This window comes from Oncorhynchus masou, chromosome 9 (assembly GCF_036934945.1).
Source record: "Oncorhynchus masou masou isolate Uvic2021 chromosome 9, UVic_Omas_1.1, whole genome shotgun sequence".
NCBI lineage: Eukaryota > Metazoa > Chordata > Actinopteri > Salmoniformes > Salmonidae > Oncorhynchus > Oncorhynchus masou.
In genome coordinates this window covers 3,878,085-3,903,084 of record NC_088220.1, presented here as the reverse complement: position 1 = coordinate 3,903,084, position 25,000 = coordinate 3,878,085, and the positions used below count along the sequence as shown (strand labels likewise).

At 47.3% G+C, this 25,000-nt stretch overlaps 1 protein-coding gene across 1 annotated transcript in view; it reads right to left on the bottom strand.

The window, feature by feature from the left end:
* Positions 1-25,000, bottom strand: part of LOC135545392 (netrin receptor UNC5A-like) — a 517,562-nt gene that overhangs the window by 157,831 nt on the left and 334,731 nt on the right. Inside the window, 4 exon segments of the mRNA XM_064972999.1 lie at positions 20,131-20,160; positions 20,163-20,447; positions 22,439-22,576; positions 22,579-22,677. Coding sequence (XP_064829071.1) covers positions 20,131-20,160; positions 20,163-20,447; positions 22,439-22,576; positions 22,579-22,677 — 552 coding nt within the window.

Genomic DNA, 25,000 nt, shown 5'->3' with positions numbered 1-25,000 from the left:
CACACAGCCCAGCTAACAGAGGAACACACAGCCCAGCTAACAGAGGAACACACAGCCCAGCTAACAGAGGGAACTCACAGCCCAGCTAACAGAGGGCCACACAGCCCAGCTAACAGAGGGCCACACAGCCCAGCTAACAGAGGAACACACAGCCCAGCTAACAGAGGGAACTCACAGCCCAGCTAACAGAGGAACACACAGCCCAGCTAACAGAGGAACACACAGCCCAGCTAACAGAGGAACTCACAGCCCAGCTAACAGAGGGAACTCACAGCCCAGCTAACAGAGGGCCACACAGCCCAGCTAACAGAGGGAACTCACAGCCCAGCTAACAGAGGAACTCACAGCCCAGCTAACAGAGGACTACACAGCCCAGCTGACAGAGGAACTCACAGCCCAGCTAACAGAGGGAACTCACAGCCCAGCTAACAGAGGAACTCACAGCCCAGCTAACAGAGGAACACACAGCCCAGCTAACAGAGGGCCTCACAGCCCAGCTGACAGAGGACTACACAGCCCAGCTAACAGAGGACCACACAGCCCAGCTAACAGAGGGACCACACAGCCCAGCTAACAGAGGACCTCACAGCCCAGCTAACAGCGGAACACACAGCCCAGCTAACAGAGGAACTCACAGCCCAGCTAACAGCGGAACACACAGCCCAGCTAACAGAGGAACTCACAGCCCAGCTAACAGAGGAACTCACAGCCCAGCTAACAGAGGACCACACAGCCCAGCTAAGAGAGGACTATACAGCCCAGCTAACAGAGGACTACAAAGCCCAGCTAACAGATGAACTCACAGCCCAGCTAACAGAGGAACACACAGCCCAGCTAACAGAGGAACTCACAGCCCAGCTAACAGAGGGAAGTCACAGCCCAGCTAACAGCGGAACACACAGCCCAGCTAACAGAGGAACACACAGCCCAGCTAACAGAGGGAACTCACAGCCCAGCTAACAGAGGACTACACAGCCCAGCTAACAGAGGAACACACAGCCCAGCTAACAGAGGAACACACAGCCCAGCTAACAGAGGAACACACAGCCCAGCTAACAGAGGAACACACAGCCCAGCTAACAGCGGAACACACAGCCCAGCTAACAGAGGAACACACAGCCCAGCTAACAGAGGAACCCAGCTAACAGAGACTCACAGCCCAGCTAACAGAGGACTACACAGCCCAGCTAACAGAGGAACACACAGCCCAGCTGACAGAGGAACACACAGCCAAGCTAACAGAGGAACTCACAGCCCAGCTAACAGAGGACCACACAGCCCAGCTAACAGAGGAACACACAGCCCAGCTAACAGAGGGCCACACAGCCCAGCTAACAGAGGAACACACAGCCCAGCTAACAGAGGGAACTCACAGCCCAGCTAACAGAGGAACTCACAGCCCAGCTGACAAGGACTACACAGCCCAGCTAACAGAGGAACACACAGCCCAGCTAACAGATGAACACAGCCCAGCTAACAGAGGGACACACAGCCCAGCTAACAGAGGAACACACAGCCCAGCTAACAGAGGAACACACAGCCCAGCTAACAGAGGAACACACAGCCCAGCTAACAGAGGGAAGTCACAGCCCAGCTAACAGCGGAACACACAGCCCAGCTAACAGAGGGAACTCACAGCCCAGCTAACAGAGGACTACACAGCCCAGCTAACAGAGGAACACACAGCCCAGCTGACAGAGGAACACACAGCCCAGCTAACAGAGGAACACACAGCCCAGCTGACAGAGGAACACACAGCCCAGCTAACAGAGGAACTCACAGCCCAGCTAACAGAGGAACACACAGCCCAGCTAACAGAGGACCACACAGCCCAGCTAACAGAGGAACTCACAGCCCAGCTAACAGAGGAACACACAGCCCAGCTAACAGAGGAACACACAGCCCAGCTAACAGAGGGAACTCACAGCCCAGCTGACAAGGACTACACAGCCCAGCTAACAGAGGAACACACAGCCCAGCTAACAGAGGAACACAGCCCAGCTAACAGAGGAACACACAGCCCAGCTAACAGAGGAACACACAGCCCAGCTAACAGAGGAACACACAGCCCAGCTAACAGAGGAGCACACAGCCCAGCTAACAGAGGAACACACAGCCAAGCTAACAGAAGACCACACAGCCCAGCTAACAAGGACCACACGGCCCAGGTAACAGAGGAACACACAGCCCAGCTAAGAGAGGAGCACACAGCCAAGCTAACAGAGGAACACAGACCAGCTAACAGAGGACCACACAGCCCAGCTAACAGAGGACCACACAGCCCAGCTAACAGAGGAACACAGCCCAGCTAACAGAAGAACTCACAGTCCAGCTAACAGAGGTACACACAGCCCAGCTAACAGAGGAACACACTGCCCAGCTAACAGAGGAACACACAGCCCAGCTAACAAATGAACACACAGCAAACAAAGGGACACACAGCCCAGCTAGGGGAACACACAGCCCAGCTAACAGAGGAACTACACAGCCCAGCTAACAGAGGACTACACAGCCCAGCTAACAGAGGACTACACAGCCCAGCTAACAGAGGAACACACAGCCCAGCTAAAAGAGGAACACACAGCCCAGCTAACAGAGGAGCACACATCCCAGCTAACAGAGGACCACAGCCCAGCTAACAGAGGACCACACAGCCCAGCTAACAGAGGACCACACAGCCCAGCTAACAGAGGAACACAGCCCAGCTAACAGAGGAACACAGCCCAGCTAACAGAGGAGCACACAGCCCAGCTAACAGAGGAACACACAGCCCAGCTAACAGAGGAAAACACAGCCCAGCAAACAGAGGACCACACAGTCCAGCTAACAGAGGAACACACAGCCCAGCTAACAGAGGAACACACAGCCCAGTTAACAGAAGACCACACAGCCCAGCTAACAGAGGAACACACAGCCCAGCTAACAGAGGAACTCACAGCCCAGCTAACAGAGGAACACACAGCCCAGCTAACAGAGGAACACACAGCCCAGCTAAAGAGAGACCACACAGCCCAGCTAACAGAGGAGCACACAGCCCAGCTAACAGAGGAACACACAGCCCAGCTAACAGAGGACCACACAGCCCAGCTAACAGAGGAACACACAGCCCAGCTAACAGAGGAGCACACATCCCAGCTAACAGAGGACCAGCCCAGCTAACAGAGGACCACACAGCCCAGCTAACAGAGGAACACAGCCCAGCTAACAGAGCCCAGAACACACAGCCCAGCTAACAGAGGAACACACAGAGGAACAGAGGACACAGCCCAGCTAACAGAGGAACACACAGCCCAGCTAACAGAGGAACTCACAGCCCAGCTAACAGAGGAACACACAGCCCAGCTAACAGAGGACCACACAGCCCAGCAAACAGAGGACCACACAGTCCAGCTAACAGAGGAACACACAGCCCAGCTAACAGAGGAACACACAGCCCAGTTAACAGAAGACCACACAGCCCAGCTAACAGAGGACCACACGGCCCAGCTAACAGAGGAACACACAGCCCAGCTAACAGAGGAACACACAGCCCAGCTAACAGAGGAACTCACAGCCCAGCTAACAGAGGAACACACAGCCCAGCTAACAGAGGAACTCACAGCCCAGCTAACAGAGGAACACAAAGCCCAGCTAACAGAGGGAACTCACAGCCCAGCTAACAGAGGACCACACAGCCCAGCTAACAGAGGAACTCACAGCCCAGCTGACAGAGGAACACACAGCCCAGCTAACAGAGGAACACACAGCTCAGTTAACAGAAGACCACACAGCCCAGCTAACAGAGGACCACACGGCCCAGGTAACAGAGGAACACACAGCCCAGCTAAGAGAGGAGCACACAGCCAAGCTAACAGAGGAACACAGACCAGCTAACAGAGGACCACACAGCCCAGCTAACAGAGGACCACACAGCCCAGCTAACAGAGGAACACAGCCCAGCTAATAGAAGAACTCACAGTCCAGCTAACAGAGGTACACACAGCCCAGCTAACAGAGGAACACACTGCCCAGCTAACAGAGGAACACACAGCCCAGCTAACAAATGAACACACAGCAAACAAAGGGACACACAGCCCAGCTAACAGGGGAACACACAGCCCAGCTAACAGAGGACTACACAGCCCAGCTAACAGAGGACTACACAGCCCAGCTAACAGAGGACTACACAGCCCAGCTAACAGAGGAACACACAGCCCAGCTAAAAGAGGAACACACAGCCCAGCTAACAGAGGAGCACACATCCCAGCTAACAGAGGACCACACAGCCCAGCTAACAGAGGACCACACAGCCCAGCTAACAGAGGACCACACAGCCCAGCTAACAGAGGAACACAGCCCAGCTAACAGAGGAACACAGCCCAGCTAACAGAGGAACACACAGCCCAGCTAACAGAGGAACACACAGCCCAGCTAACAGAGGACCACACAGCCCAGCAAACAGAGGACCACACAGTCCAGCTAACAGAGGAACACACAGCCCAGCTAACAGAGGAACACACAGCCCAGTTAACAGAAGACCACACAGCCCAGCTAACAGAGGAACACACAGCCCAGCTAACAGAGGAACTCACAGCCCAGCTGACAGAGGAACACACAGCCCAGCTAACAGAGGAACACACAGCTCAGCTAAAAGAGGACCACACAGCCCAGCTAACAGAGGAGCACACAGCCCAGCTAACAGAGGAACACACAGCCCAGCTAACAGAGGACCACACAGCCCAGCTAACAGAGGAACACACAGCCCAGCTAACAGAGGAGCACACATCCCAGCTAACAGAGGACCACCAAGCCCAGCTAACAGAGGACCACACAGCCCAGCTAACAGAGGACCACACAGCCCAGCTAACAGAGGAACACAGCCCAGCTAACAGAGGAACACACAGCCCAGCTAACAGAGGACCACACAGCCCAGCTAACAGAGGAACACACAGCCCAGCTAACAGAGGAACTCACAGCCCAGCTAACAGAGGAACACACAGCCCAGCTAACAGAGGACCACACAGCCCAGCAAACAGAGGACCACACAGTCCAGCTAACAGAGGAACACACAGCCCAGCTAACAGAGGAACACACAGCCCAGTTAACAGAAGACCACACAGCCCAGCTAACAGAGGACCACACGGCCCAGCTAACAGAGGAACACACAGCCCAGCTAAGAGAGGAGCACACAGCCAAGCTAACAGAGGAACACAGCCCAGCTAACAGAGGAACACACAGCCCAGCTAACAGAGGAACACACAGCTCAGCTAACAGAGGACCACACAGCCCAGCTAACAGAGGAGCACACAGCCCAGCTAACAGAGGAACACACAGCCCAGCTAACAGAGGACCACACAGCCCAGCTAACAGAGGAGCACACAGCCCAGCTAACAGAGGAACACACAGCCCAGCTAACAGAGGACCACACAGCCCAGCTAACAGAGGAACACACAGCCCAGCTAACAGAGGAGCACACATCCCAGCTAACAGAGGACCACCAAGCCCAGCTAACAGAGGACCACACAGCCCAGCTAACAGAGGACCACAGCCCAGCTAACAGAGGAACACAGCCCAGCTAACAGAGGAACACACAGCCCAGCTAACAGAGGAACTCACAGCCCAGCTAACAGAGGAACACACAGCCCAGCTAACAGAGGACCACACAGCCCAGCAAACAGAGGACCACACAGTCCAGCTAACAGAGGAACACACAGCCCAGCTAACAGAGGAACACACAGCCCAGTTAACAGAAGACCACACAGCCCAGCTAACAGAGGACCACACGGCCCAGCTAACAGAGGACCACACAGCCCAGCTAAGAGAGGAGCACACAGCCAAGCTAACAGAGGAACACAGCCCAGCTAACAGAGGAACACACAGCCCAGCTAACAGAGGACACACAGCCCAGCTAACAGAGGAACACACAGCCCAGCAAACAGAGGAACACACAGCCCAGCTAACAGAGGTACACACAGCCCAGCTAACAGAGGAACACACAGCCCAGCTAACAGAGGAGCACACAGCCCAGCTAACAGAGGAACACAGACCAGCTAACAGAGGGACTCACAGCCCAGCAAACAGAGGAACACACAGCCCAGCAAACAGAGGAACACACAGCCCAGCTAACAAAGGAACACACAGCCCAGCAAACAAAGGAACACACAGCCCAGCTAACAGGGGAACACACAGCCCAGCTAACAGAGGACTACACAGCCCAGCTAACAGAGGACTACACAGCCCAGCTAACAGAGGACTACACAGCCCAGCTAAGAGAGGAGCACACAGCCAAGCTAACAGAGGAACACAGCCCAGCTAACAGAGGAACACACAGCCCAGCAAACAGAGGAACACACAGCCCAGCTAACAAAGGAACACACAGCCCAGCAAACAAAGGAACACACAGCCCAGCTAACAGGGGAACACACAGCCCAGCTAACAGAGGACTACACAGCCCAGCTAACAGAGGACTACACAGCCCAGCTAACAGAGGACTATACAGCCCAGCTAACAGAGGACCACACAGCCCAGCAAACAGAGGAACACACAGCCCAGCTAACAGAGGAACACACATTTACATTTAAGTCATTTAGCAGACGCTCTTATCCAGAGCGACTTACAAATTGGAACAGTGGGTTAACTGCCTGTTCAGGGGCAGAACGACAGATTTGTACCTTGGCAGCTCAGGGGTTTGAACTCGCAACCTTCCGGTTACTAGTCCAATGCTCTAACCACTAGGCTACCCTGCCGCCCCAGCAAACAGAGGAACACACAGCTCAGCTGACAGAGGACTACACAGCCAAGCTAACAGAGGAACACACAGCCCAGCTAACAGAGGAACTCACAGCCCAGCTAACAGAGGGAACTCACAGCCCAGCTAACAGAGGAACACACAGCCCAGCTAACAGAGGAACACACAGCCCAGCTAACAGAGGAACTCACAGCCCAGCTAACAGAGGGAGCTCACAGCCCAGCTATAAGAGGGAACTCACAGCCCAGCTAACAGAGGGAACTCACAGCCCAGCTAACAGAGGATCACACAGCCCAGCTAACAGAGGAACACACAGCCCAGCTATAAGAGGGAACTCACAGCCCAGCTAACAGAGGGAACTCACAGCCCAGCTAACAGAGGATCACACAGCCCAGCTAACAGAGGAACACACAGCCCAGCTATAAGAGGGAACTCACAGCCCAGCTAACAGAGGGAACTCACAGCCCAGCTAACAGAGAATCACACAGCCCAGCTAACAGAGGAACTCACAGCCCAGCTGACAGAGGACTACACAGCCCAGCTAACAGAGGAACACACAGCTCAGCTAACAGAGGACCACACAGCCCAGCTAACAGAGGAGCACACAGCCCAGCTAACAGAGGAACACACAGCCCAGCTAACAGAGGACCACACAGCCCAGCTAACAGAGGAACACACAGCCCAGCTAACAGAGGACCACACAGCCCAGCTAACAGAGGACCACACAGCCCAGCTAACAGAGGACCACACAGCCCAGCTAACAGAGGACCACACAGCCCAGCTAACAGAGGAACACAGCCCAGCTAACAGAGGAACACACAGCCCAGCTAACAGAGGAACTCACAGCCCAGCTAACAGAGGAACACACAGCCCAGCTAACAGAAGACCACACAGCCCAGCAAACAGAGGACCACACAGTCCAGCTAACAGAGGAACACACAGCCCAGCTAACAGAGGACCACACAGCCCAGCTAACAGAGGACCACACAGCCCAGCTAAGAGAGGACTATACAGCCCAGCTAACAGAGGACTACACAGCCCAGCTAACAGAGCCCAGCTAAGAGAGGACTATACAGCCCAGCTAACAGAGGATTACACAGCACAGCTAACACAGCCCAGCTAAGAGGACCACACAGCCCAGCTAACAGAGGACTACACAGCCCAGCTAACAGAGGACCACACAGCCCAGCTAACAGAGGACCACACAGCCCAGCAAACAGAGGACCACACAGCCCAGCTGACAGAGGACTACACAGCCCAGCTAACAGAGGAACACATAGCCCAGCTAACAGAGGAACACACAGCCCAGTTAACAGAGGAACACAGCCCAGTTAACAGAAGACCACACAGCCCAGCTAACAGAGGACCACACGCCCAGCTAACAGAGGAACTCACAGCCCAGCTAAGAGAGGAGCACACAGCCAAGCTAACAGAGGAACACACAGCCCAGCTAACAGAGGAACACACAGCCCAGCTAACAGCTAACAGCTAACAGCGGAGCACACAGCCCAGCGGAACAACAGAGTAACGAATGTTAATGTTAGCATTTACTCAACTATCTACACACAATACTCCATAATGGCATCACAATACCCCATAATGACATCACAATACCCCATAATGACAAGGCAAAAACCGGTTTTTAGAAATGTTTGCAGACTTCTAATAAAACAACATCATCGCTACAGCTATTTTCAGGTCTCTCCAAAGATGTTCGATCGGCTCTGGCTGGGCCACTCAAGGACATATAGAAACTTGTCCCAAAGCCTCTCCTGCATTGTCTTGGCTGTGTGCTTAGGGCTGTTGGCCTGTTGGAAGGTGAACCTTAACCACAGACTGAGGTCCTGAGGGCTCTGGAGCAGGTTTTCATCAAGGATCGTTCTGTACTTTCCGTCGTTCTCATCTTTCCCTTGATCCTGACTAGTCTCCCAGTCCCTGCACTTAAAAAACATCCCCACATTCCTGCACTTAAAAACATCCCCACTTCCGGCGCCGACAGAGATGGCCGCCTTCGTTCATGCTTTCTAGGAAACTATGCAGTTTTTTGTTTTTTTTTACGTGTTATTTCTTACATTAGCACCCCAGGTCATCTTGGTTTCATTACATACAGTTTTTTTCAAGCAGAAATTTGCTTCCTGCTACACTAACTCAAAAATTTCTGGGACACTGTAAAGTACATGGAGAATAAGAACACCTCCTCCCAGCTGCCCACCGCACTGAAGATAGGAAACACTGTCACCACTGATAAATCCACCATAATTGAGAATTTCAAAAAGCATTTTTCTACGGCTAGCCATGCTTTCCACCTGGCTACTCCTACCCCGGTCAACAGCACTGCACCCCCCACAGCAACTCACCCAAGCCTTCCCCATTTCTCCTTCTCCCAAATCCGTTCAGCTGATGTTCTGAAAGAGCTGCAAAATCTGGACCCCTACAAATCAGCTGGGCTAGACAATCTGGACCCTTTCTTTCTAAAATGATCTGCCGAAATTGTTGCCACCCCTATTACTAGCCTGTTCAACCTCTCTTTCATGTCGTCTGAGATTCCCAAAGATTGGAAAGCAGGCGGTCATCCCCCTCTTCAAAGGGGGAAACTCTTGACCCAAAGTGCTACAGACCTATATCTACCATGCCTTTCTAAGGTCTTCGAAAGCCAAGTCAACAAACAGATTACTGATCATTTCGAATCTCACCATACCTTCTCTGCTATGCAATCTGGTTTCAGAGCTGGTCATGGGTGCACCTCAGCCACGCTCAACGTCCTAAACGATATCTTGACCGCCATCGATAAGAAACATTACTGTGCAGCCGTGTTCATTGATCTGGCCATGGCTTTCGACTCTGTCAATCACCACATCCTCATCGGCAGACTCGACAGCCTTGGTTTCTCAAATGATTGCCTCACCTGGTTCACCAACTACTTCTCTGATAGAGTTCAGTGTGTCAAATCGGAGGGTCTGCTGTCCGGACCTCTGGCAGTCTCTATGGGGGTGCCACAGGGTTCAATTCTTGGACCGACTCTCTCTCTGTATACATCAATGAGGTCGCTCTTGCTGCTGGTGAGTCTCTGATCCACCTCTACGCAGACGACACCATTCTGTATACTTCTGGCCCTTCTTTGGACACTGTGTTAACAACTCTCCAGGCAAGCTTCAATGCCATACAACTCTCCTTCCGTGGCCTCCAATTGCTCTTAAATACAAGTAAAACTAAATGCATGCTCTTCAACCGATCTCTACCCGCACCTGCCCGCCTGTCCAACATCACTACTCTGGACGGCTCTGACTTAGAATACGTGGACAACTACAAATACTTAGGTGTCTGGTTAGACTGTAAACTCTCCTTCCAGACCCATATCAAATATCTCCTTAAATCTAGAATCGGCTTCCTATTTCGCAACAAAACATCCTTCACTCATGCTGCCAAACATACCCTTGTAAAACTGACCATCCTACCAATCCTCGACTTTGGCGATGTCATTTACAAAATAGCCTCCAATACCCTACTCAACAAATTGGATGCAGTCTATCAAAGTGCAATCCGTTTTGTCACCAAAGCCCCAAATACTACCCACCATTGCGACCTGTACGCTCTCGTTGGCTGGCCCTCGCTTCATACTCGTCGCCAAACCCACTGGCTCCATGTCATCTACATGTTGTCATGTCATCTTTACCCTGCTAGGTAAAGTCCCCCCTTATCTCAGCTCGCTGGTCACCATAGCATCTCCCACCTGTAGCACACGCTCCAGCAGGTATATCTCTCTAGTCACCAACAAAAACAATTATTTCTTTGGCCGCCTCTCCTTCCAGTTCTCTGCTGCCAATGACTGGAACGAACTACAAAAAGCACTGAAACTGGAAACACTTATCTCCCTCACTAGCTTTAAGCACCAACTGTCAGAACAGCTCACAGATTACTGCACCTGTACATAGCCCACCTATATTTTAGCCCAAACAACTACCTCTTTCCCTACTGTATTTAATTAATTAATTTATTTTGCTCCTTTGCACCCCATTATTTTTATTTCTACTTTGCACATTCTTCCATTGCAAATCTACCATTCCAGTGTTTTACTTGCTATATTGTATTTACTTTGCCTTTTTTGCCTTTTTTACCTCCTTATCTCACATCGTATATAGACTTGTTTATACTGTATTATTGACTGTATGTTTGTTTTACTCTATGTGTAACTCTGTGTTGTTGTATGTTTCGAACTGCTTTGCTTTATCCTGGCCAGTTCACAATTGTAAATGAGAACTTGTTCTCAACTTGCCTACCTGGTTAAAACCTCTTAGAGATCGGGCTGTTAAAAATCGCGCAACATTTCAACGTCCTGCTACTCATGCCAGGAATATAGTATATGCATATGATTAGTATGTGTGCATAGAAAACACTCTAAAGTTTCTAGAACTGTTTCAATGGTGTCTGTGACTTTAACAGAACGAGTTCCGTGGTCAAAATCGCCAGAAAACCTGGTCACTAAATCGACAAAGAAAAAATCAATCCGCCAGCCCATGTATTGTCTATTGGAAGGAAAAATAGTTAAGGCTGAGAATACAGTTCCTATAACTTCCACACGATGTCGCCAGTGTTGTGATTTCGATTCAACTAAATCCTTGGTCATCTGAGTAATAGCCACATCCAGTTGTCAAGTCCACAGCTGTAAACAATGGAACCAGAAAAGTTAGTTACGTTTCCCAAACTCGTACTTATTGAATACAGATCGCTCCGTGATCAATTTGATCGTTTATTAACGTTTAGTAATACCTAAAGTTGGATTACAGAAGTAGCTTGAAGTGTATTGTCAAAGTTTATAGGCAACTTTTTTAATTTAAAAAATAACGCCGCGTTTAAAAAATTTGTTTTTACTGGATCTGACGGGGTGTTCATAAATTGACATTTTGGGTACACAAGGACTGATTTAATCGAAAAAAGACCCAATTGTGATGTTTATGGGACATATAGGACTGGCAACAAAGAATCTCGTCAAAGGTAATGAATGTTTTATATTTTATTTCTGTGTTTTGTAGCGCCGGCTACGCTAATTCCTTTGTTTACGTCCCCTTCTGGTATTTCAGGGTGTTGCCTGCTATCAGATAAAAGCTTCTCATGCTTTCGCCGAAAAGCATTTTACAAATCTGACTCGTTGGCTAGATTCACAACGAGTGTAGCTTGAATTGAGTACTCTGCATGTGAATTTTAATGAACATTTGAGTTTTAACGAGTGCTATTAGCATTTGGCGAGCGCATTTGCATTTATTGTTGGCAGGGGTGCGGTTGCGTCCCGGGTGGGCCAGAGAGGTTAAATAAAGGTGAAATAAATAAATAAAATAAATAAAATATGTATATACGGTAATCGATACCATCTAGTGTATCTTGCCTATGCTGCTCTGTACCATCACTCATTCATATATCTTTATGTACATATTCTTTATCCCCTTACCCTTGTGTGTATAAGACAGTAGTTTTGGAATTGTTAGTTAGATTACTTGTTGGTTATTACTGCAATGTCAGAACTAGAAGCACAAGCATTTCGCTACACTCGCATTAACATCTGCTAACCATGTGTATGTGACAAATACAATTCAATTTGATTTGATTTCACAGCATGATGCTGCCACCACCATGCTTCACCGTAGGGACGGTGCCAGGTTTCCTTGAGAAGGGACGCTTGGCATTCAGGCCAAAGAGTTCAATCTTGCTTTCATCAGACCAGAGAATCTTGGTCTGAGAGTCTTTACGTGCCTTTGGCAAACTCCAAGCGGGCTGTCATGTGCCTTTTACTGAGGAGGAGCTTCCATCTGGCCACTCTACCATAAAGTCCTGATTGGTGGAGTGCTGCAGAGATGGTTGTCCTGGAGTGGCCTAGCCAGTCTCCCATTCTCAACCCCATAAAAAATCTTTGGAGGGAGTTGAAAGTCCGTGTTGACCAGCAACAGCCCCAAAACATCACTGCTCTAGAGGAGATCTGCATGGAGGAATGGGCCAAAATACCAGCAACAGTGTGTGAAAACCTTGTGAAAACGTTTGACCTCTGTCATTGCCAACAAAGGGTATATAACAAAGTATTGAGTTAAACTTTTGTTATTGATCAAAAACTTATTTTCAACCATAATATGCAAATAAACTCATTACAAATCCTATAATGTGATTTTCTGGATTTTTTTCTCATTTTGTCTGTCATAGTTGAAGTGTACCTATGATGAAAATTACAGGACTCTCTCATCTTTTAAGTGGGAGAACTTGAAATTGGTGGCTGACGAAATACTTTTTTGCCCCACTGTATATACAGTGCCTTGCGAAAGTATTCGGCCCCCTTGAACTTTGCGACACAATCATGAAGTGGAACGACATTTATTGGATATTTCAAACTTTTTTAACAAATCAAAAACTGAAAAATTGGCCGTGCAAAATTATTCAGTCCCCTTAAGTTAATACTTTGTAGCGCCACCTTTTGCTGCGATTACAGCTGTACGTCGCTTGCGGTATGTCTCAGTTTTGCACATCGAGAGACTGAATTTTTTCCCCATTCCTCCTTGCAAAACAGCTCGAGCTCAGTGAGGTTGGAGGGAGAGCATTTGTGAACAGCAGTTTTCAGTTCTTTCCAAAGATTCTCGATTGGATTCAGGTCTGGACTTTGACTTGGCCATTCTAACACCTGGATATGTTTATTTTTGAACCATTCCATTGTAGATTTTGCTTTATGTTTTGGATCATTGTCTTGTTGGAAGACAAATCTCCATCCCAGTCTCAGGTCTTTTGCAGACTCCATCAGGTTTTCTTCCAGAATGGTTCTGTATTTGGCTCCATCCATCTTCCCATCAATTTTAACCATCTTCCCTGTCCCTGCTGAAGAAAAGCAGGCCCAAACCATGATGCTGCCACCACCATGTTTGACAGTGGGTATGGTATGTTCAGGGTGATGAGCTGTGTTTTTTTTACGCCAAACATAACGTTTTGCATTGTTGCCAAAAAGTTCAATTTTGGTTTCATCTGACCAGAGCACCTTCTTCCACATGTTTGGTTTGTCTCCCAGGTGGCTTGTGGCAAACTTTAAACAACACTTTTTATGGATATCTTTAAGAAATGGCTTTCTTCTTGCCACTCTTCCATAAAGGCCATATTGTGCAATATACGACTGATTGTTGTCCTATGGACAGAGTCTCCCACCTCAGCTGTAGATCTCTGCAGTTCATCCAGAGTGATCATGGGCCTCTTGGCTGCATCTCTGATCAGTCTTCTCCTTGTATGAGCTGAAAGGTTAGAGGGACGGCCAGGTCTTGGTAGATTTGCAGTGGTCTGATACTCCTTCCATTTCAATATTATCGCTTGCACAGTGCTCCTTGGGATGTTTAAAGCTTGTGAAATCTTTTTGTATCCAAATCCGCTTTAAACTTCTTCACAACAGTATCTCGGACCTGCCTGGTGTGTTCCTTGTTCTTCATGATGCTCTCTGCAGGTGCATTTATACGGAGACTTGATTACACACAGGTGGATTGTATTTATCATCATTAGTCATTTAGGTCAACATTGGATCATTCAGAGATCCTCACTGACCTTCTGGAGAGAGTTTGCTGCACTGAAAGTAAAGGGGCTGAATAATTTTGCACGCCCAATTTTTCAGTTTTTGATTTGTTAAAAAAGTTTGAAATATCCAATAAATGTCGTTCCACCTCATGATTGTGTCCCACTTGTTGTTGATTCTTCACAAAAAAATCCAGTTTTATATCTTTATGTTTGAAGCCTGAAATGTGGCAAATGGTCGCAAAGTTCAAGGGGGCCGAATACTTTCGCAAGGCACTGTAAATAACTACTGTATGATCTGACTAACAGAAACACTGTTGTCACTTATATAACTAACTACTGTATGATCTGGTCAACATGTTGTCACTTATATAACTAACTACTGTATGATCTGGTCAACATGTTGTCACTTATATAACTAACTACTGAATGATCTGGTCAACATGTTGTCACTTATATAACTAACTATTGAATGATCTGACTAACAGAAACACTGTTGTCACTTATATAACTAACTACTGTATGATCTGACTAACAGAAACACTGTTGTCACCTATATAACTAACCACTGTATGATCTGGCCAACATGTTGTCACTTGTATAACTAACTACTGTATGATCTGGTCAACATTTCGTCACTTATATAACTAACTACTGAATGATCTGGTCAACAGAAACACTGTTGTCACTTGTATAACTAACTACTGTATGATCTGGTCAACATGTTGTCAATTATATAACTAACTATTGAATGATCTGGTCAACATGTTGTCACTTATATAACTAACTACTGTATGATCTGACTAACAGAAACACTGTTGTCACCTATATAACTAACTACTGAATGATCTGGTCAACATGTTGTCACTTATATAACTAACTACTGAATGATCTGGTCAACATGTTGTCACTTATATAACTAACTACTGAATGATCTGGTCAACATGTTGTCACTTATGTAACTAACTACTGAATGATCTGGTCAACATGTTGTCACATATATAACTAACTACTGTATGATCTGACTAACAGAAACACTGTTGTCACCTATATAACTAACTACTGAATGATCTGGTCAACATGTTGTCACTTATATAACTAACTACTGTATGATCTGGTCAACATGTTGTCACTTATATAACTAACTACTGTATGATCTGGTCAACATGTTGTCACTTATATAACTAACTACTGAATGATCTGGTCAACATGTTGTCACTTGTATAACTAACTACTGAATGATCTGGTCAACATGTTGTCACTTATATAACTAACTACTGAATGATCTGGTCAACATGTTGTCACTTATATAACTAACTACTGTATGATCTGGTCAACAGAAACACTGTTGTCACTTATATAACTAACTACTGTATGATCTGGTCAACATGTTGTCACTTATATAACTAACTACTGTATGATCTGGTCAACAGAAACACTGTTGTCACTTATATAACTAACTACTGTATGATCTGGTCAACAGAAACACTGTTGTCACTTATATAACTAACTACTGAATGATCTGGTCAACATGTTGTCACTTATATAACTAACTACTGTATGATCTGGTCAACATGTTGTCACTTATATAACTAACTACTGTATGATCTGGTCAACAGAAACACTGTTGTCACTTATATAACTAACTACTGAATGATCTGGTCAACATGTTGTCACTTATATAACTAACTACTGAATGATCTGGTCAACATGTTGTCACTTATATAACTAACTACTGAATGATCTGGTCAACATGTTGTCACTTATGTAACTAACTACTGAATGGGGAGAGGAGGAGAGACAAGAGAAGACAAAAAGGATCCCAGACTGGCTGATGTTCTACATTACCAAACCATTAAGGCTTGTCCATAACTTTGTGTGCGCCAGTCATCCACGACAAGCCGTTGTGATGTCATTAATGATGAAGGTTCTAATTGAGGTCATTTGGTCTAAAGTCGTTTCCTGGATGTCTTACCTCTCTCCATGTTCTGTCCTGCTACAGCTCTCCCTCCGTTTGACCGTAATTACTGTCCGTGTTCAGATATAGCTCATCTAAAAACGTACTTCAGTTGTTTTAAAATAGAACATCGCTTACGAAATGAGCCCATATGAATGTGGCTGTAGTGATGTATTGTTTTAATTATACTATTGTACCAATTGTACTTGACATTTTAAAGATTCTTTAGACGTTTTTCCATCTTGGCAGTTTGAAAAAGAAGTCTAGTCAGTGGTGATGATGCATGGTTTCGAGGTAATCATCACCAGAACCTGTAGGTAAGCTGCTTTCTCCCTCTCTATACAGTCTGAACCAGAAGTGGTTTCTCCTCCATACAGTCTGAACCTGAAGTGGTTTCTCCCTCCATACAGTCTGAACCTGAAGTGGTTTCTCCCCTCTATACAGTCTGAACCTGAAGTGGTTTCTCCTCCATACAGTCGGAACCTGAAGTGGTTTCTCCCACCATACAGTCAGAACCTGAAGTGGTTTCTCCCTCTCTATACAGTCTGAACCTGAAGTGGTTTCTCCCTCCATACAGTCTGAACCTGAAGTGGTTTCTCCCTCCATACAGTCTGAACCTGAAGTGGTTTCTCCCTCCATACAGTCTGAACCTGAAGTGGTTTCTCCCTCCATACAGTCTGAACCTGAAGTGGTTTCTCCCTCTCTATACAGTCTGAACCTGAAGTGGTTTCTCCCTCTATACAGTCTGAACCTGAAGTGGTTTCTCCCTCCATACAGTCGGAACCTGAAGTGGTTTCTCCCTCCATACAGTCTGAATCTGAAGTGGTTTCTCCCTCTATACAGTCTGAACCTGAAGTGGTTTCTCACTCCATACAGTCGGAACCTGAAGTGGTTTCTCCCTCTCCATACAGTCTGAACCTGAAGTGGTTTCTCCCTCCATACAGTCGGAACCTGAAGTGGTTTCTCCCTCCATACAGTCTGAACCTGAAGTGGTTTCTCCCTCCATACAGTCTGAACCTGAAGTGGTTTCTCCCTCTCTATACAGTCTGAACCTGAAGTGGTTTCTCCCTCCATACAGTCAGAACCTGAAGTGGTTTCTCCCTCTCTATACAGTCTGAACCAGAAGTGGTTTCTCCCTCCATACAGTCTGAACCTGAAGTGGTTTCTCCCTCCATACAGTCTGAACCTGAAGTGGTTTCTCCCTCTCTATACAGTCTGAACCAGAAGTGGTTTCTCCCTCTCTATACAGTCTGAACCTGAAGTAGTTTCTCCCTCCATACAGTCTGAACCAGAAGTGGTTTCTCCCTCCATACAGTCTGAACCTGAAGTGGTTTCTCCTCTATACAGTCTGAACCTGAAGTGGTTTCTCCTCCATACAGTCTGAACCTGAAGTGGTTTCTCCCTCCATACAGTCTGAACCTGAAGTGGTTTCTCCCTCCATACAGTCTGAACCTGAAGTGGTTTCTCCCTCCATACAGTCTGAACCTGAAGTGGTTTCTCCCTCTCTATACAGTCTGAACCTGAAGTGGTTTCTCCCTCTCTATACAGTCTGAACCTGAAGTGGTTTCTCCCTCCATACAGTCTGAACCTGAAGTGGTTTCTCCTCCATACAGTCTGAACCTGAAGTGGTTTCTCCCTCCATACAGTCTGAACCAGAAGTGGTTTCTCCTCTCTATACAGTCTGAACCTGAAGTGGTTTCTCCCTCCATACAGTCTGAACCTGAAGTGGTTTCTATCTCTCTATACAGTCTGAACCTGAAGTGGTTTCTCCCTCTCTATACAGTCTGAACCAGAAGTGGTTTCTCCTCTATACAGTCTGAACCTGAAGTGGTTTCTCCCTCCATACAGTCAGAACCTGAAGTGGTTTCTCCTCTCCATACAGTCTGAACCTGAAGTGGTTTCTCCCTCCATACAGTCTGAACCTGAAGTGGTTTCTCCCTCCATACAGTCTGAACCTGAAGTGGTTTCTCCCTCCATACAGTCTGAACCTGAAGTGGTTTCTCCCTCTCCATACAGTCTGAACCTGAAGTGGTTTCTCCCTCTATACAGTCTGAACCTGAAGTGGTTTCTCCCTCCATACAGTCTGAACCAGAAGTGGTTTCTCCCTCCATACAGTCTGAACCTGAAGTGGTTTCTCCCTCTCTATACAGTCTGAACCTGAAGTGGTTTCTCCCTCCATACAGTCTGAACCTGAAGTGGTTTCTCCCTCCATACAGTCTGAACCTGAAGTGGTTTCTCCCTCCATACAGTCTGAACCTGAAGTGGTTTCTCCCTCCATACAGTCTGAACCTGAAGTGGTTTCTCCTCCATACAGTCTGAACCAGAAGTGGTTTCTCCCTCCATACAGTCTGAACCTGAAGTGGTTTCTCCCTCCATACAGTCTGAACCTGAAGTGGTTTCTCCCTCTCCATACAGTCGGAACCTGAAGTGGTTTCTCCCTCTCTATACAGTCTGAACCTGAAGTGGTTTCTCCCTCCATACAGTCTGAACCTGAAGTGGTTTCTCCCTCCATACAGTCTGAACCTGAAGTGGTTTCTCCCTCCATACAGTCTGAACCTGAAGTGGTTTCTCCCTCCATACAGTCTGAACCTGAAGTGGTTTCTCCCTCCATACAGTCTGAACCTGACGTGGTTTCTCCCTCCATACAGTCTGAACCTGAAGTGGTTTCTCCCTCTCCATACAGTCTGAACCTGAAGTGGTTTCTCCCTCCATACAGTCTGAACCTGAAGTGGTTTCTCCCTCTCTATACAGTCTGAACCTGAAGTGGTTTCTCCCTCCATACAGTCTGAACCTGAAGTGGTTTCTCCCTCTCTATACAGTCTGAACCTGAAGTGGTTTCTCCCTCTCTACACAGTCTGAACCAGAAGTGGTTTCTCCCTCCATACAGTCTGAACCAGAAGTGGTTTCTCCCTCTCCATACAGTCTGAACCAGAAGTGGTTTCTCCCTCTCTATACAGTCTGAACCTGAAGTGGTTTCTCCCTCCATACAGTCTGAACCTGAAGTGGTTTCTCCCTCCATACAGTCTGAACCTGAAGTGGTTTCTCCCTCCATACAGTCTGAACCTGAAGTGGTTTCTCCCTCCATACAGTCTGAACCTGAAGTGGTTTCTCCCTCCATACAGTCTGAACCAGAAGTGGTTTCTCCTCCATACAGTCTGAACCTGAAGTGGTTTCTCCCTCCATACAGTCTGAACCTGAAGTGGTTTCTCCTCTCTATACAGTCTGAACCTGAAGTGGTTTCTCCCTCTCTATACAGTCTGAACCTGAAGTGGTTTCTCCCTCTCTACGCAGTCTGAACCTGAAGTGGTTTCTCCCTCTCTACACAGTCTGAACCAGAAGTGGTTTCTCCCTCCATACAGTCTGAACCTGAAGTGGTTTCTCCCTCCATACAGTCTGAACCTGAAGTGGTTTCTCCCTCCATACAGTCTGAACCTGAAGTGGTTTCTCCCTCTATACAGTCGGAACCTGAAGTGGTTTCTCCCTCCATACAGTCTGAACCTGAAGTGGTTTCTCCCTCCATACAGTCTGAACCAGAAGTGGTTTCTCCCTCCATACAGTCTGAACCTGAAGTGGTTTCTCCCTCCATACAGTCGGAACCTGAAGTGGATGTACCTGAAAATGTACCTGAAAATTACAGGCCTCTTCTCATCTTTTTAATTGGGAGAACTTGCATAATTGGTGGCTGACTAAATACTTTTTTGCCCCACTGTATATAGGGAATGTAATTAGGGAAGTGATGGAGTCCAGGTGAGTGTGATGATGCGCAGGTTAACGAACTTGCAGCCTGGTGACCTAAAGGCTGGAGAGGGAGCACACGTGACAGCCACACAGACTCACACAGAGTCACTACTATGATGATGTTAAAAAAATATATATATATACGTTTTCCCCAAAATCGATGAATTTATTAATCAGTTGTTACCTGTGTTGGGGATGGTGAGTCTACCCCCAGGAAGTTAAATGTCCCATACGAGGTGTTAGCCACGTCCCGCGGCAACGTCTTGAAGTACGTCTGATTGGACAAGCGGGTCATAAACTCCGCAGGGTCAGAGGTCATCTTCCCGTTGTGTAAGGTGTGGTGCGACCCGCTGGGTAGGGGGTCCAGGAGCGGACCGTTGGTCATTGAGAACTTCGCGGTGCCGGTGTGTGTGGTGCCGTCGTGGCGTGAGCGCAGGGTTCCTTGGTAGCTGGTGGTCGTGGTGGTTAGGTCCGGCTGGATGGTAAGCAGATGGGAGTTCTCTAAAACAGATCAGAGGAGTGAACACGGTGCTCCCAATGGAAATACAGACCCTGACAGCACAACAGAACAGAAACAGAACACACACACATTAACACACACACACACAGTCACATCACAGGAATCATCACAGGAAATCTCACAGATAACCTAGTGCTTTCAAAGCTCAACAATGCACACACAAACACACAAACACACACACACACACTCCCACAGATAGGGAAAGAAAAAGAGAGAGAGAAAAAAATAAACAAACTCAGAAATAGAAGCACACAAACACAGCAGAATTCCATTATAATTCCTCTCTCTCTCTCTCTCTCTCTCTCTCTCTCTCTCTCTCTCTCTCTCTCTCTTCAGCCACAATCAATTCCAGCCAGAACTCAGAGACAGAGAGACTCTGAGGAGGATTAGCAGAAAGAGTTTAGAAAGGATTCTATGGTGAGTCAGAGGAAAGGAGCAACAAGCCAACACATGCACACGCACACACGCACACACACGCACACGCACACACACGCACACGCACACACACACACACACACACACACACACACACACACACACACACACACACACACACACACACACACACACAGTCACGAGCGAAAAATAACACAACAATAGCAGCATTGCAAAAAATGCTGAGTATATGAGTATGGTGAGACTAGATAACACAAGGGACAGTAGATAGTATGGTGAGACTAGATAACACAAGGGACATTAGATAGTATCGTGAGACTAGATAACACAAGGGACAGTAGACGAGCAAAGGTGAGACAATATAACACAAGGGACAGTAGATAGTATCGTGAGACTAGATAACACAAGGGACAGTAGATGAGTATGGTGAGACTAGATAACACAAGGGACAGTAGATAGTATGGTGAGACTAGGTAACACAAGGGACAGTAGATAGTATGGTGATACTAGATAACACAAGGGACAGTAGACGAGCAAAGGTGAGACTAGATAACACAAGGGACAGTAGATAGTATGGTGAGGCTAGGGAACACAAGGGACAGTAGACAAGCATGGTGAGACTCGATAACACAAGGGACAGTAGACGAGTATGGTGAGACTAGGGAACACAAGGGACAGTAGATAGTATGGTGAGACTAGATAACACAAGGGACAGTAGATGAGTATGGTGAGACTAGATAACACAAGGGACAGTAGATAGTATGGTGAGACTAGATAACACAAGGGACAGTAGATAGTATGGTGAGACTAGATAACACAAGGGACAGTAGATGGTATGGTGAGACTCGATAACACAAGAGACAGTAGACGAGTATGGTGGGACTAGGGAACACAAGGGACAGCAGTTAGTATGGTGAGACGAGATAACACAAGGGACAGTAGATAGTATGGTGAGACTAGATAACACAAGGGACAGTAGATAGTATGGTGAGACTAGATAACACAAGGGACAGTAGACAACTATGGTGAGACTAGATAACACAAGGGACAGTAGATAGTATGGTGAGACTAGATAACACAAGGGACAGTAGATGAGTATGGTGAGACTAGATAACACAAGGGACAGTAGATAGTATGGTGAGACTAGATAACACAAGGGACAGTAGATAGTATGGTGAGACTAGATAACACAAGGGACAGTAGATAGTATGGTGAGACTAGATAACACAAGGGACAGTAGATAGTATGGTGAGACTAGATAACACAAGGGACAGTAGATGGTATGGTGAGACTCGATAACACAAGAGACAGTAGACGAGTATGGTGGGACTAGGGAACACAAGGGACAGCAGTTAGTATGGTGAGACGAGATAACACAAGGGACAGTAGATAGTATGGTGAGACTAGATAACACAAGGGACAGTAGATAGTATGGTGAGACTAGATAACACAAGGGACAGTAGACAACTATGGTGAGACTAGATAACACAAGGGACAGAAGATAGTATGGTGAGACTAGATAACACAAGGGACAGTAGATAGTATGGTGAGACTAGATAACACAAGGGACAGTAGATAGTATGAGGGTGGGGGGCCAGGGGAGCCCTGTGCTGAGGTGCCCACACACCTGGCTTGCTAGGCTTGATGCCCATAGGCTGGAAGCCCGTGGTAAGGATGGACGAGTCTGCTACGTCAGCGTCCAGACCCTCCTTCTACGGCGGTAGACCAGGACCACCACGGTGAGGATGAGGGTCAGACAGAGAGCTACGGCTACAATACCCACATACAGGGCCACATCCTCAACTCCATTGGCAGCTAGAGAGAGAGGGTGAGGGAGAGAGAGAGATAGAGAGAGGGGGAGAGAGAGAGAGAGGGGGAGAGAGAGAGAGAGGGGGGGAGAGAGAGAGGGGGGGAGAGAGAGAGAGGGGGGAGAGAGAGAGAGAGAGAGGGGGAGAGAGAGAGAGGGAGAGAGAGAGAGAGGGAGAGAGAGAGAGAGAGAGAGAGAGAGAGAGAGAGAGAGAGAGAGAGGGAGAGGGAGGGAGGAGGGAGAGAGAGAGATAGAGAGAGGGGGAGAGAGAGGGAGAGAGAGGGGGAGAGAGAGAGAGGTTAGTTTTGGAAACATCTAAAAAACAGTGACCCCCTCTCATATCATTACCAAGCCCTGCAATACCAAGAGCTGAGCAAAGACAAGAGTCCCCTCCTCCAGCTGGTTCTGGGGCTGAGTTCACAGACCTGTTCTACTAACACATTGAAGCCTCAGGACCAGAACATCCAATTAATCAGGATAAACCAAATTACAACACAGTCAAAACAAAACTACATTGCTTTTTGGGAAACACAAGCACAAACACAAAGCAAAATGCAGTGCTATCTGGCCCTAAATGGACAGTACACTGTGGTTAAATAGTACACCGTGCCTCAGTGAGCACAGCCTTGCTATTGAGAAGGGTAGACACAGGAAAACCTTAACAAAGTACAGGCTCAGTGAGCACAGCCTTGCCATTGAGAAGGGTAGACACAGGAAAACCTTAACAAAGTACAGACTCAGTGAGCACAGCCTTGCTATTGAGAAGGGTAGACACAGGAAAACCTGGCTCCCTGTAGAGGAAAGGCTGCAAAATGTAAAAAATATAAAACAATTAGAGAGTGTCAGTTTCCCAAATTTGAAACCCTTATTCAAGGTAACCTAGTGGTTAGAGGCGGCAGGGTAGCCTAGTGGTTAGAGCGTTGGACTAGTAACCGGAAGGTTGTGAGTTCAAACCCCGAGCTGACAAATCTGTCATTCTGCCCCTGAACAGGTAGTTAACCCACTGTTCCCAGGCCGTCATTGAAAATAAGAATTTGTTCTTAACTGACTTGCCTGGTTAAATAAAGGTCATCAAAGACCTCTCTGATGAGGGTAAGCTACCTGTCCTGTTGGGGGAGGAAGCAGAGAGCTGTGGGTTGGCAGCACACTACATTGCTGCCTGCCATAAGATGAGGAACAATGTCTGACAGACCAACCAACCTGCACATGTCCTCTACTGTATGCTTATTGTTCAATGTAGGGTTATTTTGAGACTTGGTTATATTGTAGATATCCAGAAATAAGCTTTGGCAATATGGACATTGTTACGTCATGCCAATACAACAAATTGAATTGAATTGAGAGGGAAAGAGAGGGAGAGAGGGGAGAGAGACAGAGAGAGACACACTCATACACACACCTCATTCACACACCTCATTCACACACCTCATACACACACCTCATTCACACACACACACCTCATGCACACACCTCATTCACACACACACACCTCATACACACACACACAAAGCTAGTGAGGGAGATATGAGTTTCTAGCTTCAGTAATTTTTGCAGTTCGTTCCAGTCATTGGAAGCAGAGAACTGGAAAGAAAGTGGCCAAAGTAGGAATTGGCTTTGGGGGAGACCAGTGAAATATACCTGCTACAGGTGGGTGATGCTATGGTGACCAGCGAGCTGAGATAAGGGAGGACTTCACATAGCAGGGTCTTGTAGATGACATGGAGCCAGTGGGTTTGGCGACGAGTATGAAGCGAGGGCCAGCCAACGAGAGCGTACAGGTCGCAGTGGTGGGTAGTATATTGGGCTTTGGTGACAAAACGGACAGCACTGTGATAGACTGCATCCAGTTTGCTGAGTAGAGTGTTGGAGGCTATTTTGTAGATGACATCACCAAAGTCGAGGATCGATAGGATAGTCTGTTGTACGAGGGTATGTTTGGCAGCATGAGAGAAGGATGTTTTGTTTGCGAAATAGAAAGCCGATTCTAGATTTCATTTTGGAGATGTTTAATATGAGTCTGGAAGGAGAGTTTACAGTCTAACCAGACACCTAGGTATTTGTAGTTGTCCACGTATTCTAAGTCAGAGCCGTCCAGAGTAGAGATGCTGGACGGGCGGGCAGGTGCGGGCAGTGATCGGTTGAAGAGCATGCATTTAGTTTTACTTGCATTTAAGAGCAGTTGGAGGCCACAGGAGGAGTGTTGTATGATACGAATCAGGAATCTGATCTGATATGAATCAGGAATCTGATCTGATAGGTATCTGATATGAATCATGTATCTGATCTGATAGGTATCTGATATGAATCAGATATGAATCAGGTATCTGATCT